This window comes from Oratosquilla oratoria, chromosome 23 (genome assembly GCF_046742065.1).
Source record: "Oratosquilla oratoria isolate Oo_2021 chromosome 23, ASM4674206v1, whole genome shotgun sequence".
Lineage (NCBI taxonomy): Eukaryota > Metazoa > Arthropoda > Malacostraca > Stomatopoda > Squillidae > Oratosquilla > Oratosquilla oratoria.
The window spans coordinates 3,757,000-3,779,840 of record NC_134799.1 but is presented as its reverse complement, the minus strand read 5'-3'; the positions used below and the strand labels follow the sequence as shown (position 1 = coordinate 3,779,840).

At 40.7% G+C, this 22,841-nt stretch overlaps 1 protein-coding gene across 1 annotated transcript in view; it reads left to right on the top strand.

Annotated features, from left to right (window-relative positions):
- LOC143037664 (uncharacterized) overlaps positions 1–22,841 on the top strand; it is a 39,640-nt gene that overhangs the window by 11,751 nt on the left and 5,048 nt on the right. Inside the window, exons 2-6 of the mRNA XM_076206191.1 lie at positions 13,091–13,178; positions 16,371–16,468; positions 20,071–20,170; positions 21,126–21,295; positions 21,677–22,651. Coding sequence (XP_076062306.1) covers positions 13,127–13,178; positions 16,371–16,468; positions 20,071–20,170; positions 21,126–21,295; positions 21,677–22,651 — 1,395 coding nt within the window. The 5' untranslated portion in view covers positions 13,091–13,126. The remainder of the gene's footprint in view (positions 1–13,090; positions 13,179–16,370; positions 16,469–20,070; positions 20,171–21,125; positions 21,296–21,676; positions 22,652–22,841) is intronic.

The window sequence follows — 22,841 nt, the reverse complement described above, 5'->3', positions numbered from 1 at the left end:
CACCACGGCGAGTGTTATGGGATGGAGAGAGAATCTCTTCAAACCCCGTCTTTGTTTATGACCTTGCCAAGATGTCCATAACCTTGCGACAACGATTAACGGAAGAGGTGACATTATGACGTCACGTCGTTTCATAAAGGCGTGGCGCCTTTTTCATGGTGATGTCACAATCTATTTAATCATCATTGCTTCCGGCACGATAACATTGTTCATAAATCATATTCCGGGCAAAGACCAGGCGATTAGATTTTGTCGTATGTTCTCGTGGAAACACTATTTCATTCAGTCTTGGTGCCAATTTTGGAACCGAACTTTCAATATGTGGCATTCGCTGTATAGGTATGAGACACTATCTGCATAGAAAGTGCTGTTATGAATGTGTAGTGTAGTACTTGTAATATTCACCTTCTTCTTTTTCTTCCGATTCTTCTTCTTCTTCTTCCTCTTCTTTCTTCTTCTTCTTCTTCTTCCTCTTCTTCTTCTTCTTCTTCTTCTTCTTCTTCTTCTTCTTTTTCTTCTTCTACTTTTTTCTTCTTCTTCTTCCTCTTCTTCCTCTTCTTCTTTTTCTTCTTCTTCTTTTCCTTCTTCTTCTTCTTCTTCATCTTCTTCATCTTCTTTTTTCTTCCTCTTCTTCCTCTCCCTCTTCTTTTTCTTCCTCTTCCTCTTTTTCTTCTTCTTCCTCTTCTTTTTCTTTTTTTTTCTTCTTCTTCTACTACTACTTCTTCCTTCTTTTTCTTCTTCCCCTTCTTCTTCTTCTTTTCTTCCTCTTCCTCTTCTTCTTCAGGGCAATGTATGGTCCTTCGCCTTTTTCGTAACAAGGTTTGTGTTTTACCAAGAATGGTCATTCCTCGCGTTTTGGGAAATTCCTCTCCCTCTCATACATATGTGGGGAACGTGGTGGGTTCCGAGGGAGGAGGAGGACGGGGTGGGGTGATGATGACGGGATGCCATTCGCCAAGAGAGCTGAAGGTCTGGATGGATGGGGCGCCTCCCGTGTCCAGTCATCCAGTTGATGGAGGATTTTCCTCTCTGAACCAAAGACGATGATGCAGAGTGACGCCCAAAAAATCCCTTTAATCCCCTTTTAAAGCTATGGCGTGTGTGTGTGTGTGTGTGTGTGTGTGTGTGTGTGTGTGTGTGTGTGTGTTTCACCATTGTCTTGGATCACGTGTTGGACTCGTGATCGACAGCTATTTCCCACCCCGAAGAGAGCTCAGAGCTCATGACCTATCTATGGTTAATGTTGTGACCTTACACACACACACACACACACACACACACACACACACACACACACACACACACACACACCATCTCCCCGCCCACGAGAGTTGGAGTTACGACTCGCAACGCAGTGATACTGAAATTATTTCAGCCCTGGGCGGGATTCGAACCCGGACCGCCGTAGTGGTAGCCGGGAACTCTACCAACCGCGCCACCCGAGTCGTGTGTTTGTGTGTGTGTGTGCGTGTGTGTGCGCGCGCGCGCGATAACTATGCTTTTTGTACGCGTATGTTATGCGCACTCCATTGAAATACATCAACTCGAATATTCACTGACAGTCATCGCCCTTCGTCAAAGAGGAGAGGCAGGAACATGGGTTCTCTGCTTTTAAGGAACCTCCACTTCCCAGCCCCACCCCCACATCGTCGTCGTCGTCGTCGATCCAATTCGCGCATCCATCACCCACCCACCCACCCACCCCCGCCTTCCCTCGGTCATCGATTAGGCGCTGGCGACCCAGTGTTGGTTTGATTGACCTCTTAAGTACAGCAACATAACTTCATGAAACTTCTCCCAGAAAGGGACAGGCGGTTTTATGGGGTCGAGGACGCGACCCCCCGCCTTGAAGAGCGTCTCAATCGGGCGAGACCCCCAAGATGGCCGTCAGAGACGCCGAAGTGGTCTGTTCTTCGCAGGAAGAAAATAGCGTCACTCCGTTGCAAAGAGTAATGTCAGGCCGAGTGGTGGGTCGCGTTTTCTCTACTTGCCCAAGGCACTTTGTCTTACGAGTATATCGCCTCCCTTGCCTCCTCCACCTTTTCCCCCCTCTCACTGTTCTCTCTCACTCTCTCCCACTCTCTCTTTCCTCTCTCTCTCTCTCTCTCTCTCTCTCTATATATATATATATATATATATATATATATATAAATGCAATAAAAACACTGGAGATGTGTGTTCTAGACACGCAAGGTTAACCACTTTGAAGAGAAACAACCTGAGCAGAACGCTTTCGTGTATTACATTGTCAGTGCAGAAACATATAGAGGTTACAAACAAGCATGATATAATAGCAGAGAAAATGGAACGTGGACACATGAATCCCACCTTGTGTTCACCTTCATTTCTCCCTACTTTCTCCCATCTCTTAATATATATATATATATATATATGTTTTGTTAAAAACAACTGCGCATTCGGCGCTACAAAGCTTCTTAAGTAGACTTTCAAGTCTTCTGAACGTGGATTTCTGGTTATCACAGGACAGACGGAATAATAGATTTCCAGTAGACATTAGGAACTTTAGTTGAGAAAGAATGTACAGACGTTTCGCTAAACGCAGTTAGCATTTTCAATGTAAAAGAGACAGAGAGTACAGGACATAATAAACATAGAAAGAAAGCTCTGGGAGAGGTCACAACGTAAGACGCGGGGGGAGGTCACGACGTAAGACACGGGGGGAGGTCACGTACATGTGTGGGATTTTGTTGCTGTGGGGCAGATGTCCGTTGAGGGCCAAGTGTCCTCTCTATCAGTCTGGCGGAACGTCGGAGAGGGACTTGGGTGTCGGTGTGATTGGAAGGTGTGTTGTTGTGGTTGAGAGGGCTACTAGTCCTAGGGAGGGGCTTCATGCTGGGGAGTAATGTAGGGGCTTCCACTTGTCTGTTAATAGTTGGTTGTATGTCTCGTATAATAAGTGTTTCCAGGAAGAAAAGTCTAGACTTTTCTGATTCCTTGGCGAGAATGACGGTGTTGTCTTCTAGAAGTTTTCTTGTGATTTGTGTGTTGTGTTTTTCTAGTAGGTGTAGTTTGGGGCCTCCACTTGACTCGACTGCTACGTTGGCCAAACGAGAACGACATTGTCGAGAAGAATGTCTTCCCACTTGTCAAGTGGAGGCCCCAAACTACACCTACTAGAAAAACACAACACACAAATCACAAGAAAACTTCTAGAAGACAACACCGTCATTCTCGCCAAGGAATCAGAAAAGTCTAGACTTTTCTTCCTGGAAACACTTATTATACGAGACATACAACCAACTATTAACAGACAAGTGGAAGCCCCTACATTACTCCCCAGCATGAAGCCCCTCCCTAGGACTAGTAGCCCTCTCAACCACAACAACACACCTTCCAATCACACCGACACCCAAGTCCCTCTCCGACGTTCCGCCAGACTGATAGAGAGGACACTTGGCCCTCAACGGACATCTGCCCCACAGCAACAAAATCCCACACATGTACGTGACCTCTCCCCGTGTCTTACGTCGTGACCCCCCCCCCCCGCGTCTTACGTTGTGACCTCTCCCAGAGCTTTCTTTCTATGTTTATTATGTCCTGTACTCTCTGTCTCTATTACATTGAAAATGCTAACTGCGTTTAGCGAAACGTCTGTACATTCTTTCTCAACTAAAGTTCCTAATGTCTACTGGAAATCTATTATTCCGTCTGTCCTGTGATAACCAGAAATCCACGTTCAGAAGACTTGAAAGTCTACTTAAGAAGCTTTGTAGCGCCGAATGCGCAGTTGTTTTTAACAAAACATGTTTAAAAGAAAACCTGCTGCCAAGATTCACATATATATATATATATATATATATATATATATATATATATATATATATATATATGTGTGTGTGTGTGTGTGTGTGTGTGGAGTTATGGTGGATTAAACAGGTCTGTCACCCCAGGACTCGAACCCTAGGCTAGGACGTTCCCGACCGCACTCTACAGGATGATCAAAAGGAACATCCTAGTCTTGTGGTGAGAGTCGCACAGCTTGGGATTCGAGCCCAAATGGTAGAGCTGTTTAATCCACCCATCTATCTAGCTAGCTATATTTATCCCTCTACTCTATCTTTGTTTTTGTTTTGTTTTTCTCTGTCCGTTTTTGTCTGTCTCATGACTATCCATATACGCCTGTGTCTCTTTCAGTCTGTCTTTCGTTGTCTGAATCTGTTCTGTCTGTTTGTTTGTCTGTCTCGGTCTAGTTCTCAGGGATGATTTACGTCTACATGCAGATTGAGATCTCGTCTTGTGAAGAGATCGCCTCCTCCCACTCCACCCACCCCTCCGCCAAATGAATAGATTCACCAGTGATGGAATCCAGGGCAGTGTTCTGTCATCTAGACGTCACGGTACTGGAAGGACCATGGAAATTCCAAGGAAGCGACTGTAACCAGATCACCCTGCATATCACCCCAGTCCTCCCTCCTTTTGTCACAACAAACTGTGACGTGACTCGACTCCTTACGTCACGCTCTCGTGACGGCCCCATAATGAGCTGCAGTGTTCCTTGAAGAGTGTTGTGACGTGCTCCATGATGCATCTTAACTCTGTGTGCAGTAGAGTGCAACAAGTCTCGAGTAATCCTATGGTTTCTTCTATGCACTATCATCACGATCGATGTGTGTGTGTGAGTTGCATTCTAACAATGTAGGTATTCGGTACTGTGTACAGAAATCATGTTAAATGGTTGGATGCAAAGGTGTGAGAGCTTTTCATAGTGAAAACCGTAACTGGTTCGATTGGTGGGTAGTGTCACCTCCAGAAATCACAGATGTGGAGAATTTATTCTCAGAATCGTCACCCCAGACTTCGACAGGGTGACAATTCTTCATGTGGGCCATCCTAGGGTGACAATTATTCATGTGGGCTATCCTTGGGTGACAGTTTTTCATGTGGGCCATCCTGGGTTTACGATTCTTCGGTTGTATAAGTTGATGACAATAAGCATAACCCTCATTCAACCTAACCTAACCTAATCTTTATTCCACTGTTGATATTCGTCATATGGGGGTGACAATTCTTCAGGTGGGATCTCATGGGGTGATGAATCTTCATGTGGGCATTCTGGGGTGACAATTCTTCATATGACCCCTTTTTAGTTCAGTCGATAGGTCGTTGCCAACTGATGTCAGAGGAGTAAGCCTAGGTGTGGGGGATTTCAGTGGCGTCTTCTCCAAACTTTAATAAAATTATCAGGGATTAACCACAATAAAATATGTAGGAATTTCAGTGGAATGAAGGAGTTGTTATGACCTGCGCAGTTTTGTCCTCGCCGTCCCTTTGTGTCCACTGCTAGGGGGTCAGTGAACTCCTTAATGATAAGATTAATGACGACGACGTTAGAGGGGATAGCTCAGGCCAGGTCGTCTTAATTATATGGTCGATGGTTACACTCCAATCCGCGTCGTCGTTCACCAGCCGGACAACAAAGGCGTTTGTTTCTTTTCTTTTTTCTTTTCTTAAAGACGTGCATGGTCTCCGTCAGAGGAGGTCCATTTAGACGACGTGTTCAGATCCTATTCGAAGCATGTCCCTTCCGGTTTGGTCGAAAAAAAAGGCGATACGGTGTAGACACAAGGCTAAGCTCTGTTGGTTTCTCTTTGTCGTGTATGCATTGCGTTTTATGCCTGGAAAGGCAAGCAGACAGGCAGGCAGGCAGGCAGAAACTGCATGTTAGCCCGTGACCCACATTTCTAAATCAGTTTACCATTGCACTTGACCTTAAATTAGCCCAACACTGCGGTGTACCAATTTGGTGGCGTGCTGTAGACTCCTTCTTCTTCCCTTTCCCAGGTTCGAATCCAGCACTCTCTCTCCACCTCTCCTTCGGCCGCAGCTGGGCGTCTCCTGGTGTAAGCTCCTCGCTTCTGTCTCGTGGAAGTGTTTCCTTTAGCTGAATAAAATTGTTTGGGAGTTATCAGAAGGCTTACAAATAAGGGTGCAAGTCAATAGGCACGCACAAAAGTTTAATCTAGAGAGGCATGACCCATTTCAATGAGAAAGAGAGAGAGAGAAGGGGAGAGGTATGTTTCTTTAGCTGAATGACATCGTCTGGCAATAGCAAGAATAAATACAAAAATGGGTTATGGCTGTCTCGCTTACCCGCTCTATTTTCCTCTGCTCTGTGATGACTCACAGTGCTTCTCTCTCTCTCTCTCTCTCTCTCTCTCTCTCTCTCTCTCTCTCTCTCTCTCTCTCTCTTTCTTTCTTTCTTTTTCTGACACCGCATGACTCCTCGCGGTTCAGTCTGAAGGGGGTGGGGGTAGGGCGTCCCCCGTGGGCAAGAGGCGGACGTGTCCAATAACTCGCGCGTCCTCCTGTTTCACACGAAAGTCTTGAATACACTGAGGCCTTTTACATTTTTGTTTAATTCGTTTTATTCATTAAATTTATTTATTTACTTATGAATATATATATTTTCATTTATCTATTTGCTCATTAATCTATTTATTTATTCATTCTTTTATGTAAATATTTGTTAATTTATTAAAATATTTATTTACTCATTTATTTAATTGTTTGTTTATTTATTCACTTATGTTATACTTATCCATTTATTAGTCTGTTCATCTTCTTAGCTGTTTATTAAATAATTGACTTATTCATATATTCTTTTCTATTTGTTTTGTTTATCTGTCGATTTGCAATGAAGCTCCAAAGCAACGCTTAAGCTTTCATGTAGAAACGACTCAAAAATCGAATGAAACGGTATTTGACGCTGATCAAATAGGAATCTGTACAGTGGGTACATAATATTCCCCGAGAGGAAGTGAGAGAGGGAGGGAGGGTTGGAGTGGGGAAGGTGGGGGGGGTTGGAACTAATGTATCGTACCTACGGAGGCCAGCAGAAAACTACAAAGAATCTCTTCGATTTCTAGATTTATCACGCGAGCCCCCCCACCTGGAATTATTCATGGCGGGCCGGTCGTCATGGGTGCATCCTCGGGGTGGGGGGATGGGGGGGATGGGAGGGAAGTCCTACGATATCCACTACCCCTCCTTCTTCACCTACTCCCTTTCCAATTTCGCTATGCATTCAGAGCGGGTGTCCTCCGAGGCAGGTAAACTGTATACGCCCCAAAACTGAGCCAAAGCCAGGCGTTCTCTCTCTCTCTCTCTCTCTCTCTCTCTCTCTCTCTCTCTCTCTCTCTCTCTCTCTCTCTCTCTCTCTCTCTCTCTCTCTCTCTCTCTCTCTCTCTCTCTCTCTCTCTCTCTCTCTCTCTCTCTCTCTCTCTCTCTCTCTCTCTCTCTCTCTCTCTCTCTCTCTCTCTCTCTCTCTCTCTTTCTCTCTCTGTCACTCACTCTGTCTCTATCTATCTATCTATCTTTGTGGATGTGGTTATTGTTGTTGCACACTTCAAACACCTCTAGACGACAATCGCAGTTAAATGTAAGCTAACCACCCTAGTACGGAACAGAAGGGTTCCGTCGAGAGACTATCTAGTCTGTGCCCCCCCCCCCCCACAGGGCCTCCCAACTACCCGACGGAGGAGAGTCCAGACGAAAGGACAGACGACACCCGGGCAGAGGAAGAGGCCAACAATGTTCTTTGGTGCCATTTGCACAGTCCCCTTCCAGCCAAGAAATCCCACCAAGTTTTCACGTCAATCTGAGCATGTATAAGGGGGAGTGGGGAGTGAAAATTGTAATAACGATAATGATAATTACAATCACAGTATCGTTAATAGCTAGTAATAGTATTGATAACTATTATAAAATTTATATCAGTGATATTGATAATAAGAATTTATTGATATCAATATGTCAATGTTATCGTCATTATTGACAGTATCATTAATATTATTCATATTGACGTAAATTAATTTTTTTACTATTATTGATATTGTCAATATCATTGATAATATTGATATTATTATCATTATTATCATTATTATTATTATTATTGTTGTTGTTCTTGTTTATATTATTGTTATAATCATTATTATAATTATTATTAATATTATTGATAATATTATTATCATTATTATTATTATCATTGTTGTTCTTGTTGATATTCTTATTATTGGATAGCAGGTAAGGGAACACGGGCTGAGGGAAATACTTTTATTCCTGACTAGTTTCGCCTGAGTGGCTTCTTCAGAAGCCTGAAGAAGCCACTCAGGCGAAACTAGTCAGGAATAAAAGTATATCCCTCAGCCCGTGTTCCCTTTACCTCCTATCCACATTCGTCACAATGTACACACATTATTATTATTATTATTATTATTATTATTATTATTATTATTATTGCATGAGGTGGAATGGTGGGGAGGTAGTATGTGTGAGCAAAATTTGACGCAGCCCGAAGGGATTTCTCCCCGTCTTCTCCTTTTATGCAATGGGGGGACGGAGAGGGGGGGTCGCCGATTTAATGAAGCGGCCTTGCTGTGGATGTGCTGTGTCTTGCGACGCTGCTTCTGACCCAGGGCAGTGGACAAGGTGCAGGGATGACCCGTCATCCAGGAGGTGCTAAGATAAGAGGGAGGGTGGAGGGGTGTGGAGTGTATTCAGGGATGGAATGGGTGGAAATTATTTTATGCCTTTCCCTTTTTGGCTACCTCCCTTGTAAGGGGGGAAAAATCCTTGGTATATGTATGTATTATTATTATTATTATTATAATTATTATTAATATTATTGATAATATTATTATCATTATTATTATTAAATATAATTTTATTAATATAATTAATATATCAATATTAGTAGTATTACTAACATTATTGACATTATTATTATTGTTGATATTATCCATAATATTATTAATATTGTTAATATCATTTATATCAGTATCATTAATACAAATATTATTGATATTGTTAATATTATTGTCATTCATATTATCAATGTTACCAATATCAATATTACAAAGGATTACAAAGGCGGAGCATGCCGACAGGAGACCTTTTGATCCATATCTAGGTCGGATGCGAAAAAAAAAATCATATTAATAAAAAAATAATAAATAAAAACTATGATAATGTAAATAACAAATAAAATACATAAATAAATGCATAGGTATAGTTAAATAATAAACAAACAGGTAAATAGTAAATAATAATAAATTGACATATAACTAATAATAAATAAAAATAATTAATAATAAATAAAAATCAGACAGATAAATTATAACAAAACAAAAACAAATAATATAAGATAAATTATAATCATTACAGCATCTTACTTAGGTATTTATCTAAATGATTCTTAAAGCTTTGAACTGAACTACATTGCACTACCTGTGCAGGAAGTTTATTCCATTCATTAACTACACGGTTGGCAAAGTTGTTTCTACCTACTTCCAAATTTAATCTATTTCCGGACAGTTTGAGACCATTGTTTCTTGTCTGATTCTCATTCAATGTAAAAATTTGGTCACTTTTGATGTTGTCAATTCCCTTTAGAATTTTAAAGACCTGTATCAAGTCACCTCTGAGTCTACGCTTTTTTAGGGAAAACAGATTCATATATTTTAGTCGATTTTCGTATGATTTATTTTTGATATTTGGAATCAGTTTTGTGGCTCGCCGTTGTACTCTTTCCAATCTGTCAATGTCTTTAATGAGATTCGGTGACCATACGGAAACAGCATATTCCAAATGTGGACGAACTAACGATTTATATAGCTTGTTAATGAGTGATGTTAGTAATATTAATTATATTAGCAATATTTATTATATATAGCATTATTGTTGTTATTATTATTATCATTATTATCATTGGCATTTTTTCATTATTATTATTATTATTATTATTATTATTATTATTATCATCATTATTATTTTATTATCATTACTATCATTACTATCAGTACTATCATTACTATCATTACTATTACTATTATCATTATTATTACTATTATTATTACTGTTATTATTACTACAACAATTATTATCATTATTGTTATTATTATTATTATTATTATTATTATCATTATTATCACTATTATCACTATCATTGTTATCATTATCATAGATATTATTATTGATATTAAGGTCATGATTGTTATTATCGTGACTATCATTATTATTGTTCTATAATCATTACTACTACTACGACCACCACCACTACCACTACGACTACTACTACTACTACTACTATTACTACTATCTAATTACTTGGGGTCACATGGTGACTCATCATCAACGTTCGAATCAACTGCAGTTGTCGTCATCTCCTTCACAGACACTTTCTCCGACACTGCTGAGGTCCTTGCTCACATTAATTGTCAGTCCATTTCGTACGTGGCCTTCCTGGGAATAATAATGATAATAATATCAACAAACTAGAAAAAATAGGAGAAGGGGGAGGGTTTGTACAATGGCAACTTATGAGAGTGTGGGTGGAGGAAGAATAAGCGAAGATGGGCTGGAACTCTTTATTGCTTATACATTTCGACCGACTCGGTCTTCTTCAGTAAGCTTTCATCTGTCTAAACCATTCATCCATGGCAACTTATCTTTGTTTTATCTTATATCCTGAGAAAGCCAAAGTAAGTGTTCTTGTAGACAATACTTGTAACTCAAACTGTCCGGAAATAGATTCAATTTGGAAGTAGGTAGAAACAACTTTGCCAACCGTGTAGTTAATGAATGGAATAAACTTCCTGCACAGGTAGTGCAATGTAGTTCAGTTCGAAGCTTTAAGAATCATTTAGATAAATACCTAAGTAAGATGCTTTAATGATTATAATTTATCTTATATTATTTGTTTTTGTTTTGTTATCATTTGTCTGTTTGATTATCATTTATTATTAGTTATATGTCAATTTATTATTATTTACTATTTACTTGTTTGTTTATTATTTTACTATACCTATGCATTTATTTATGTATTTTAATGGTTATTTACATTATTATAGTTTTTATTTATTATTTCATTATTAATATGATTTTTTTTTTCGCATCCGACCTAGATATGGATCAAAAGGTCTCCTGTCGGCATGCTCCGCCTTTGTAATCCTTTGTAACTATTAGTTTTAGGTATTTTGTGGTGATCCGTGATGTTCTCATTTATTATTGTTTTTTGGTGTTGTTACTATTGTTTCTACTTGTTTTTTTATTTGTTTAGTAGTTCTGTTTATTCATTTTATATTATTGACCTGTCTATTTGTTTATTTATTCATTTCTTCATATATTCGTGTAATTGTTTATTTATTCGTAGTGTGTGTGTGTAATTTACCATGGTCTTGGATCACGTGTTGGACTCGTGATCGACAGCTATTTCCCTCCCAAAAGAGAGATCAGAACTCATATGAACGTATGTGTGATTCACCATTGTCTTGGATCACGTGTTGGACTCGCGATCGACAGCCATTTCCCTCCCGAAAGAGAGCTCAGAACTCATATATGACCGATCTATTGGTAATACTGTGACCTTACACGTCCACATACATCCAACTCCGCCCACGAGATTTGGAGTAACGACTCGCAGCGTAACGATACTGAAATTATTTCAGCCCTGGGCGAGATTCGACCCCGGACCGCCGTAGTGGCGGCCGGGAACTCTACCAACTGCGCCACGTGTGTTTGTGTAAATGAGTGTGCGCATGTGTATATGTGTGTGTGTATTAATGTTTGTTTATCAACCATTATTACTGCGGATCAAAATACATCGCATAGAAACAGATTGATCTATTTACTCGCTTTACATTATATTCCTGTGTTGCACACACTACCGCGGGAAGGAGTGGAGGAGGGGAGGGCGGAGGGGGAGTGGATGGGGTGTGTAGGTACGTTGGCCTGGGTCCAGGCTCGTGCCCCTCGTATAGTTAATAATGTTTCCCAGGGGACGAAAGAATGGAGACAGACGATCTTTCAAGCCTATTTTCTTTGTCCCTTCAAGAACTTCTATCTATACTCTCCGTATCTACATTTTTTTTACCTTCAAATTAGATTGTCTGAAGTTCAAATTAAAACAATTGAGATATAATTTAAAACGTGCAAATTTCTAATTTAAAAGAGTTGAAATTGTGTTTAGAATGAATATAACATTAAAAATTCAAAAGTTCAATTTAAAACTATCGAACAGTAATTGAAAATATGTGAATATTATTCTAAAATAGTTAAACTTATATTTAAGATAACTGAATATAAAATTGAATATATGAGATTCATTATAGTATAAATGAATACCACTGAAAGACTTTTTATATTGAATTTTTTTTTGGACAGCTCACCCTGCGTATTCAATCATAAGCAGTAGAAACAGCAATCCCGTTAGATACTGCAATGGATTTCCAGTCTCAGCAGCTATTACGACTTTCGTTTGAATTTCACCGTTAATGCTTGTTTTTGAAGTACTTGCACCACCTTTTACCAATCTTCACTCCTCTCTTCACCATGTGACCTTGATATATCCTACAAATATCACCATCTATTCTGTATTCGATTGCACTTGTTAAAGTCATGTAATTAAGCAATGTGAACTAAAATTTATCAGAAAGTGAGGTGTGCGGCTAGTCTGTTAACTGCAGTGGTGGAAGACTCTAGGTAGGGGAGTGTAACCTCTATTGACGTCGAGTCGTCATTGCCCCGAACAAAATTTTTCAATTGATGTTCATATAGCATATATCAGTTTTATATTTGACTATTTTACATATAAATTAAACTGTTCTAAATTAACATCCATACTGTTTTAATTATAGTTACACCTAAGTCAACACTCGCCAACCGCCGATTGTGCAGACGTTTGGACCCAAGACATAAACCCACTTCGGAAATTGATGGAGTTTTATGAAATGAAATTTCGTGAATCGTTTTTAGGAGATTTATTGTAGCATGGGTATTATGTTGTGTTTTTTAAGAAGCAGGACATTATCATTGCCACAAATGTAAAGCCTGCACAGTGCAGGGAAATAAAAGTTAAGATTGAGTGTACTCACTGTGAATATCACTTGTCCAAAATCTTCCTCCGTCTTCGGGTAAATTAGGGCTGTATACAAATTTCCAGATGCTGGACATTATTCTCAGTGCATCATTATTTTTTTTCTTTCTAGAGAGAAATGCTGATGTTTAAAAATCATAATGTACTAATTATTTAGTATACTACTAATTGCTGAAAGATATTTATTTTCTTTTGCAGATGTTAGCTTGGGAGTCGTTGACCTGATGTGACGTCATGCTCCTACTCATTGTCTTCTTCCTACTAATGCCGCCAGACAGTAGTGTTGGTGAGTTTGCATCCGGCAATATCAATCGAATACCACGCTTTTCATTACATTTTTATATTACGTCGAACCAAAAATAAACATAACTCACACACAAGGAACAACTTTGCCCTATAGGCAAATTTATAATATAATTCAGTGTACCCATCACATGGTGTGTTGATGTACACAACATATCAACATCTGATGCCTTTAGTTATATTACTGGATGCCCGTGGCCTCGAGGTGGCTGGCGACGATCACAGAGTCCTCTCATAGATATCTAAGTGACTAAATATTATATTGTTCTATGTCGTGCACAGTAAAAGGTAATTCTCTGTGAGGTGGGGTCACTTTAGGTCAAATCACAACATCTTTTTCAGATTGCACGGTCGTGATTCTTTTTCAGGACAGTCGATCCAACGCAAAATAAAAGGACAAATATGATGGGAAGAAATATTGGTTGATCAGCTTTTCCTCTCCATAGAGGGACTTCATTTATGATCCTTTAATGTGAACATCTTCTCAGTGACCTTCACAATTCGATTGCTATGACCTTAAGCCTAAGCCTTTGTTCTCTATGACATTTCGGCTTTCCACGAAGTAGGTTAGACTCTTTCTTTGACATTTGTGACTTCTCCGAAGTCAGTGAACTACGCGGCTTTTGTAGGACGTAATGGTGCGTGTTGGCATTTATGTAATTACAAAAGAGGAGCATGCCGACAAGAGACCTTTTGGTCCATAACTAGGTCGGATGCGTCGGGAGAATGCGTCGAAATGGCTACGTTTCATGGTCTACGGGTATGGAACAAGATTAAAAGAAATGGAAGCTGAGTTTGTTATATTTCATAACACTTTTTACAACCTTGTGTCTTTCAGTATCTCCATAGTTCAATTTCTCCAGATATCCTCAGATGTCATGTTCAACAGACCTTTTCTTCTTTATTGACACCAATTAATTAATTTTTAGTATTTGTAACGTTTTTTTGTCTAGTCTTGACCAGCAAACTAAACTAACCATCTCGTATCTCTACAGTCGAGAAAAGAGCTTAAATGAAATTAGGTCAAACATTAAATAAAACATTTGGTCACTGAATTCTCAGTTTTGACCTCACATAACGGAAAACTCTCTCTCTCTCTCCCTCTTCTCTCTCTCTCTCTCTCTCTCTCTCTCTCTCTCAGTTTTCAGTTATGTGTTTCTCACCGAAAAAAACCCACCAACATCAGGATCTCAGTTCCGTCTCGTCCCTCTTTTCTTGTACAGACCCCACATGCATTTGAGTCGGGGGGGGGGGACCCTGGGACTTGACTTCCTCTGAAACGCCTTCCCTCGACTCACTGCTTTGGGTATCTGAATCGCACTGCTCGCCTTTCTCTCGCCTGCACTTTCCGGAGGCGTAGTTTGCGGGCCGTTTGTTTCCATCTCGGTATTTTTTTTTTTTTTTCAGTCGCTCCTTTCTGTAGTAATGTGCACGTACGGCCGCGGACGTACACAAACACGCACACACACACACACACACACACACACACACACACACATATTCAGACAGTCAAAAATCGCTCAAGCGATCGCACAAGCAATGAATATATTAAAAAAAATCATACGAGTATGTATAATCGTTGGAAGTTTGTGTTATTCTTCCACTTGTTTTTTATGCGATTTTATGTGTGAGCTGGAGTTGGGGTTGGGAGTGGAACGGTGTGAAGTGGCAGCAGCCATATTGTAACCATCGATCACGACTCTTTGCATTATTTATACCGATCGATGCTTTATTACTGTAAATTTTGTTATTTGTGTCCTGGCCGCAATCTAGCATGGGGAATCTGATACGTAGAGAGCTTATTGAGAAGTTAGCTTGCCACAAACAAGTAAATAATAGATATTATCCCTTTTTTCCCAACATCTCGCTGTCATGCAGTGGGAAGTGGAAAACCCCAATTAAGGCAAAGTTTTGTAAGTTTTCGTCAGGACATTGGGTTTTTAGGCCGATTTTGGTTCGCTTCCCTGCCTGGCCAGGGGTGTCGAAAACCAACGCGACAAGCTCGCGGCGGACCCGGGAATCGTACTCACGACTACCTGGTTACGAGTTCAGCACGATATTCACTAACCAACGCGCAGCTCATGATAAGTCACAACTCAAGTATAATTTTAAAACGTCTCAAGAATTCATAATAATGATGTTTGGTGGGAATTTATCAACTGTTTCCAATATTACCAAATATGAAACTGTCCAACTTATACATGCCACTATTAATGTTGAGGTTAATCCCTTCAGAATGTTTAATAAGATTGCTTTCTATGATCTTTCTGTTGACAATTGAATTACGAGATAAAATTAATGAAGGTTTAGACCAGTCTATACAATGATTCAAATTTTTCACGTGAACAAATGATGCATTGGATTCTTGTGCCGTTCCAATACTATGCTTGTGTTGTTTAATCCTAACTGAGAGTTCTTTGCTGTTTGCCCGGTTATAACTTCTCTACCATTGTCAGTTTTTTTGTTATTATCGAATTGACTAGATTAATGATTGCAAATTTTAATTTAACGGTGAATACTATACTAAGAAAAAACTGCATTGCATTGGGCAATCCTCTTTCACTAGTTCTAAGTAATTTACACATGAAATTGGAAAAAGAATTAATGTGTGAAATTTTGCCATAAAATGCTAATTGGTATAGATATGTTGATGTCCTCTGCCTGTTGCCATGTACGGATGATTTTGATATATTTTGTAATCTCAATAACATGGTTCCTTTCATTAAATTTACCTTAGAATTAGAACGTAATGATGAATTGCCTGTTTTGGACTGCCTCATTCATAGATAAGAACTTTAGATTTAGTATTTATAGAAAACCGAAGATTGTCGTTCTTGTTGCAACTCTAAAGTGTCGCTGACAGCTGGCATTTGTCGTAACATCAAAGTTTGATATCAACCTGGACAAAATTTGGTCAAGTGACACAGTAATAATGCAGACTTTGAGTGTCACCAGAACGAATATGGAACTATTACATCGTCTCACCCATCAATACATAATGACCACTAGGAGCTCATGTCACCTGTGCAGAGAGAGGAGGGGGGGGGGGGGCTGTCTAGTATCCTTTGACACTCGCCATCTCGGCAGACATTCCTCCCCCCACCCATCATTGCAGTCATTAGTACGCATTCTTATTAACAATGAATTCCGTGACAATACCTGACTGTCTTTGCAGGAGAGAAGGTACCTGGAGTAACTCTACAGACAAGTGACTTTATAAGCCCGGATGCAGTCATCGACTCCGCTTCCACAGTCATCCCGGATATCACTAAGGTAACGTCAAAGTGAAGGTAGAGGAAGAAGAGCGGGAGAGGGAGAACGAATGAGAGAAATCAGTATGTTTGCATGTCGCCCCGCGCGCCACTCACAACCGCCCCAGAAAGCTTACTGATTGAAGTCCTGAAATATACGTAACGTGTCATTTGTTGCACGCATATCCGTATCTAGCCAGAGAAAGTATAAATACGAGCCCAGTTTTTCATGGATTAGTGACAACAGGCAAAAGGTTTGTGTTTAAGTATACGTGTCCACTCGCATTCTCGTCAGTTTTTTTTTTTTTTCTGAGTGATTGAAATGTATTTGAGGTGGCCCCCTCGTTTTTTTAACATGCACTTTCATTTTTATTCCCTTCACTTGTATTGTCCTATATGCCTTTAATATCAATTAAGTTTTGGGCGTGTACCACTTCTCCTTATGAGATTTTTCATTAATTAGATTTTGTTGGAAAATGTAATATTTTTCTTTCCTTCTTTTATTGAAATTTCTACCCGTCCTCTTTAGTCGTGATCCATAAACGTTGGATGTATTTATGATTATCCATAGAGTTTTCTCCCATGATACAATTTTGTAGCGTGATTTTGATCCATTCTACGTTCTTTCCCTTTATTTTAATCCAAAAATCGTCAGCCTACTGAGCGAGAAGGAATACAAATTTAACGCAGTAATGGCTTGACTAAAATTTGTGCAGTCAGTGTTCACTGACGTAAACAGTAATTCATAAACGCCAGATTACACTGAATGACCATAGAAAAGCAAAAATGTCGGCAGGAGGCCATTCGACCCACAACGAGGTCGGATGAAGTCAGTTGAAGTAAAACAAAACAAAATAATGAATAAACAAACAGGAACAGTTAGGTAAGCATGTAAATATCTTATTAACAGGCATAACAACATACTGATTTTGTGTTTATCAAGCTGAATCCAGTATGTGGGGGAGAGATAGTATTCACATGGAACCCAACCCCATTTCTGGTTTCAGTCGTGGTTATACAGAATCTACTGTCTTTTGTTTCAATTGCCAAGAGTCGCGCTTAAACATGATCTCAAGTCTCAATAAGTTTCTATACAGCATGGTCATAACTGCTGCAGTGATTTACCGAAAAGAAAAGAAAAATATCTGATTGCAACACTTTGTTGGTCAAATTTCGAAGTCGTAGAAAGTTACCTGGGTCCTGGTTTTACAGTGATGTCACATTAAAATGAAACATAGGCAGATCTGTAGCAGCAATAGGAATCATAAACATGTTCCCGGCCTGAATGACATATTAGAATTTCCCATTGCAGCTGCTACATTGATAAATGACGTCGTCTGGGGAGCAGACAGGATAAAAAGACAATCTCTACACCCAGTATGGAAGTGGCTTATCGACATTTGCTATAACCTCTCCATCCAGTGTTGCCATTGTGATCGATGCCAATTCTCACAAATGAGTGAGATTGTTACCACAAAATTCCCACATGGAAATCTAGATTTCCACATTTTTCCCACAGAGAGAAGGAATTATTATATACACAAACAAGTTCATTTCAACATATAATCTGCTCACAAAACATCCCATGTGAGCAAATTTCTCAGACACAAATTTGTGGAAATTTCCCGCAAAATGGCATCGGTGTCTATATTACCAAGGGCTTGTCATGGTGAATATGCCTGGCAACGGCCAGAATAGAGGAAAAAACATCATCTGTTATGGAAGATTACCCTCGCCCAGGTGATAGAAGGGATGACGACGATGATGATGATGATGACGACGATGACGATGACGTGGCGATATATGGAGTCAAAAGCAGGGACTTCAAATGAACGAATCGAATGCTGGCATTCGCAGGCTACATCCAGAAATCCATTATAACTTACAACATCGATGAAATTCCAGCTTAATTGCAACGTCGACCAAATTTGTTCCCAGCGAAACATTATGAAAAAAAAAAACTCCCAAGCATTTTTCTGTAAGGGAGAACTCCTTTACCTTTGTTTTTTGAGGGAACACGGTCTGTCCCGTCAGAATGACACTGGACTGAGAGCTCGGGTTCCAAATTACATGTAATTATACGACCCGCGCCATTCCTTCCCGCTAAACAAGGGGTTGTTCCGCATGAACTTCATAATTACTTAATGGCTTCGCACACTTTCAAGGACATGTCTTTCTTTGGGGATCTCCATGCTTACCCAACACAACACCTCCCCCCTCACCCTCACCCCCCCCCCCATACACTATAGCTATGGTGAAGCAATTTCGATTTTTCTTTCCTAATAGACCACGAACGGTCACTGAGTGAAATCGTCTTGTATAAAGAAAATAAATAAACAATTAAATAAATAGATTAATACAAATAAACAAATAAATCGATTACTTAATAACTATATAAACAAACAAACAAGATGTTACCGTTGCTAAGAGAGTTGTAAGCGCGCATTTGAATGTGCAACAGAAAACGACGACTCTAGGCGTCGTTGGTATTCTTGAGTGGCGAGTCACGAACGTCGTCTGAGGTTGCCGCTCCGTGGCGTCTGGATTTAAGTGAAAATCGTGATTTATTGCCGCGTCGTTGATGCAAGTGCTCGTTCCTGCCCCTGCTGTATGCAAAAACACCACTGAAAAATCTTCACAATATTCTCGAGCAGGCAGTGTTGATTCAGAAAATACTTGCCCTATCATGGTATCCTGTGTGTATATGTGCGCGCATATGAATGTAATATTTATACACACATAAGTGTACATATACGTACACAAGTATATGAACGCATACCATATATGAAGTATGAAGGAAGATAGCAGTCCTTATTGAGTTCCAATCCAGACATCGTACAGGGAGGGAATGGACGGAACTGTTCGGGAATAAGACGATTTTGAGCGCTCAGCTCCTCTTCAACCCTCCCACCCTCTTATCAGTCACAGAGTCGCAACACAACATGTCCTTTCCCATTTTGTCCTTCTGCACCTTTCCTCCACCACCGTCTTCATCATATATATAGATGTGTATATATATATATATATATATATATATATATATATATGTAAATATACAAGGTTAACCACTTTGAAGGGACACAACTGCAGCAGAGCGCTTTCGTGTATTACATCGTCACTATAGAAAAACATAATTAAAGAGTACGAACACGCAAAAGGAACTTGGACAAGAGGAGAGCTTCATAGGTCAACGAAGAAAAAATGTTGGACATCCCCTCGTGCTCACGAGAATGTCTTCGTTGATGGATGAATCCCTCTTTGTGTCCACGTTCCCTTTTCCCTGCTATTGTATTTTGCTTATTCGTACTCCCTGTGTATTTCTACACTGATGTAATACACGAAAGCGCTCTCATCCAGTTGTGTCTCTTTAAAATGGTCAACCTTATATATATATATGCAAAAAGATCACAAAACCACGTGATCTAGTAAATTGCTGAATAGCACAAAGGAAACCTGAAAAGAGACTAAAGTTCTCAAGCCCTTTCGTGATATTTCACACGAATTTTAGTTTCTCTCCTGGTTTTCTTTGTGGTTATTCAGCAATATATATATATATATATATATATATATACATATATATATATATATATATATCTATATATATATAACTTTTTCTTTCTCCAGATGACAACATGCGCGCGAGTTCGACTACGTCACGACGCCCGGCGGGGAGTCACCTTCCTCAGCTACTACGTGTCCGAGGCAGACTACCAAATGGTCCTGGGTGAGTGAGGTCGTCCGCCTTCAATCCTTTGTGGTGTTACGTTAAACCCGGTATGTCAAACAAGTTTTTGAAGCGATGTTTGACCATGTGGGGGGTTTTTGGTTGTCAAACACGTTTGTCAGTCTGTTTGACAAACGTGTTTGACAACCAAATACCCCATTCACACGGTCAAACATCACTGCAAACACTTGTTTGACAAACCGGGTTTGACGAACAGTTTGACCTTGTAAATGGCCTTTTACATTTGCTGTTATTCTGAATGTCATGATAAATGTCCTCTAGTCATCAGTATCACTATTATTAATTTTGTGTCATTATTTCTTATTAGTGGTTTCATTGTCAATCTTGTCAAATCTTCGAAAAAAAAAATGTCTTTGTTAATCCTTAGTGTACCAGGAAGACGAATTCATCCCCAAAAGAGATTTTATTCTGGCTAACGCCTAACGATTCTAATAATTTCAGAGGAAACCCTGGGTAGCAGTTAGAGAAGACTGCAAACCACTACACTTCATAATTTCAGATAAATTTATGGTTTTGGGTAACTGGACAAATAAATCGATAACATAAACACTTGTACAACATGTTAGGACATGCTATCCAGGGCTGGGCAACCTTTTTTATGTGTGGGTGTCAAAATCAGCCAAATCATTGATACGATACTTTCTCGAGTGCAAATAGGCCTATATAAGAGTAACTGCCCCCTACCTTTACCTCCTACAAGGGCCCCATCCCACCGCAAAGCGTAGTATGCGGTTACCATTGGCCATACAAAAAAAAAGGAAATTTATCACTTATCTTTTTTAATGTGAGCTCTGCATTTCGCGTGCCGGAGAAAAAGTCGTTAGTGTGCCAGGTTTGGCACGCGTGCCAAAGGTTGCTCACCCCTGACCTTTACGGAGGATGACTCCATGGTGTAGTAAGAAAGAAACCAGTGTTTGACTCACTCTTCCTGCAGCGGGCCACATCGAAAAGGGAGTCCTGAGCATCCGGGTGTTCAAGGCGGACCAGGGGGAGGGCCAGGTGTCCGCTCGGGTGACGGCGCCCTTCAAGCTCTTCCGGTGGTTCCATCTCTGCGTCGCCGTCGATCTGAGTTCGAAGAATTACTGGGTGGCTCTCAACAACTTCGTAAGTCGAGGAGCTGGAGAGTACATCGTCTTCGCCAGGAGCTCCTCTCTCTCTCTCTCTCTCTCTCTCTCTCTCTCTCTCTCTCTCTCTCTCTCTCTCTCTCTCTCTCTCTCTCTCTCTCTCTCTCTCTCACTTTCTGCCTCTCATTCTCTCTTTCTTTCTTTCCTTCTAAAGATCCATGGCATAATGGCAAGTCATGCTTTGTGACACATATTTGGTAAGACTAGATGTAACAATGTGAGTCTTCTTTTTCCTTAGCTACCTTAGAACAGGTGATTTACTTTACTTGTTTAGACATTGTCGTGATTAACACAGTCATTCCGTTCAACTGACTGGATCCCCGGGCCCCGCCTTCTCGAACTAAACTCTGTCTTTTTACAGTTCACGCAAGGTGTGTTGAGCGAAAACCCGACGGGACAGGCAGACACTCTCGAGCCGGTTCGACTTCGAGGCTGGGGACAGTTCACTATTGGACAGAAGCAGAACTTCCCTGGGGGAGGCTTCTCCCTGAATCAGGCACTCCTGGGCGATGTAGCCGACTTCCGACTCTACGACATCCTATTGTCGCCGGAGAGGATGGAGGACTTCGCAAGGTGCCGGAGGTTCCAGGCGAACGAGAAAGCGCTGCTCTATTTCGACTCCCCGCTCTCGTTGTTCGAAGTCAGAGGGTCTTCGAACCTGACGCAGTTCGACGTGAACGAAATCTGCCGGACCAGGTTGAAAAGAATAATCATATTTCCCAAAAAGAGAACTAGCGAAGCCTCGAACTCGCTGTGTGAAGTGTTGGGCGGGCAGATGTTCCTCCCGAAGTCGGGGGAGGAAAATGCGTTCGCGTACGAGACTTTCGTGCAGTACTCGAAGGAGTGTTCCAACGACGAAGGAGCGTTCCTCTGGCTCGCCGCCATTGGGGACCCCGCCTCTGGACGCTGGCTGGGTCTCGAGGGCCAGGAGCCGTTGACTTGGGACAACTTCACCTCCTCCGAGAACCGGGCTTTCTTGGACCAGAGGTGTCTGAGTCTCGGAGCCACGGACTCTCAGTACGAATGGATGTCCTCAGACTGCGAAGAAACCCTTTGCGTAGCTTGCGTCTTTCCGGGACCTCCTCGGCTGGCTCTTCGGGGCCTCTGCAAGGACTCGTTCCTGGATCGATACTTCTACCTGGAGGGATACGACAACGGACGGCCCAAGTTCGTGGGAACCTACCACTCGAGGATCTCGTGGAAGGACAACCGTTGGGTCCTGGAGCACGAGGCACGGCCGGAGGTCTCTGCCACCTACGTGCCGCCGAAGAGTGAAGAGTTCCTCCTGGGACTTCGGGAGTGGGACTTCAAGGGGGACAGGTGCCAGATGAGTAAGGTCAGAGTCACTGCATGGTACTTGTATCAGATATGTCACATAGTTTCTCGTGCTATAGAGTGCATGGGAAGCACAACCCGGTGAGATGTCCCATGACTCATGCAGATATTGACATCAATGAGATTGAAAATAAATGAATAAATTAAATAAATAGGATAAAATAAAAAACAATGAATTTTAAGGGTGTTAT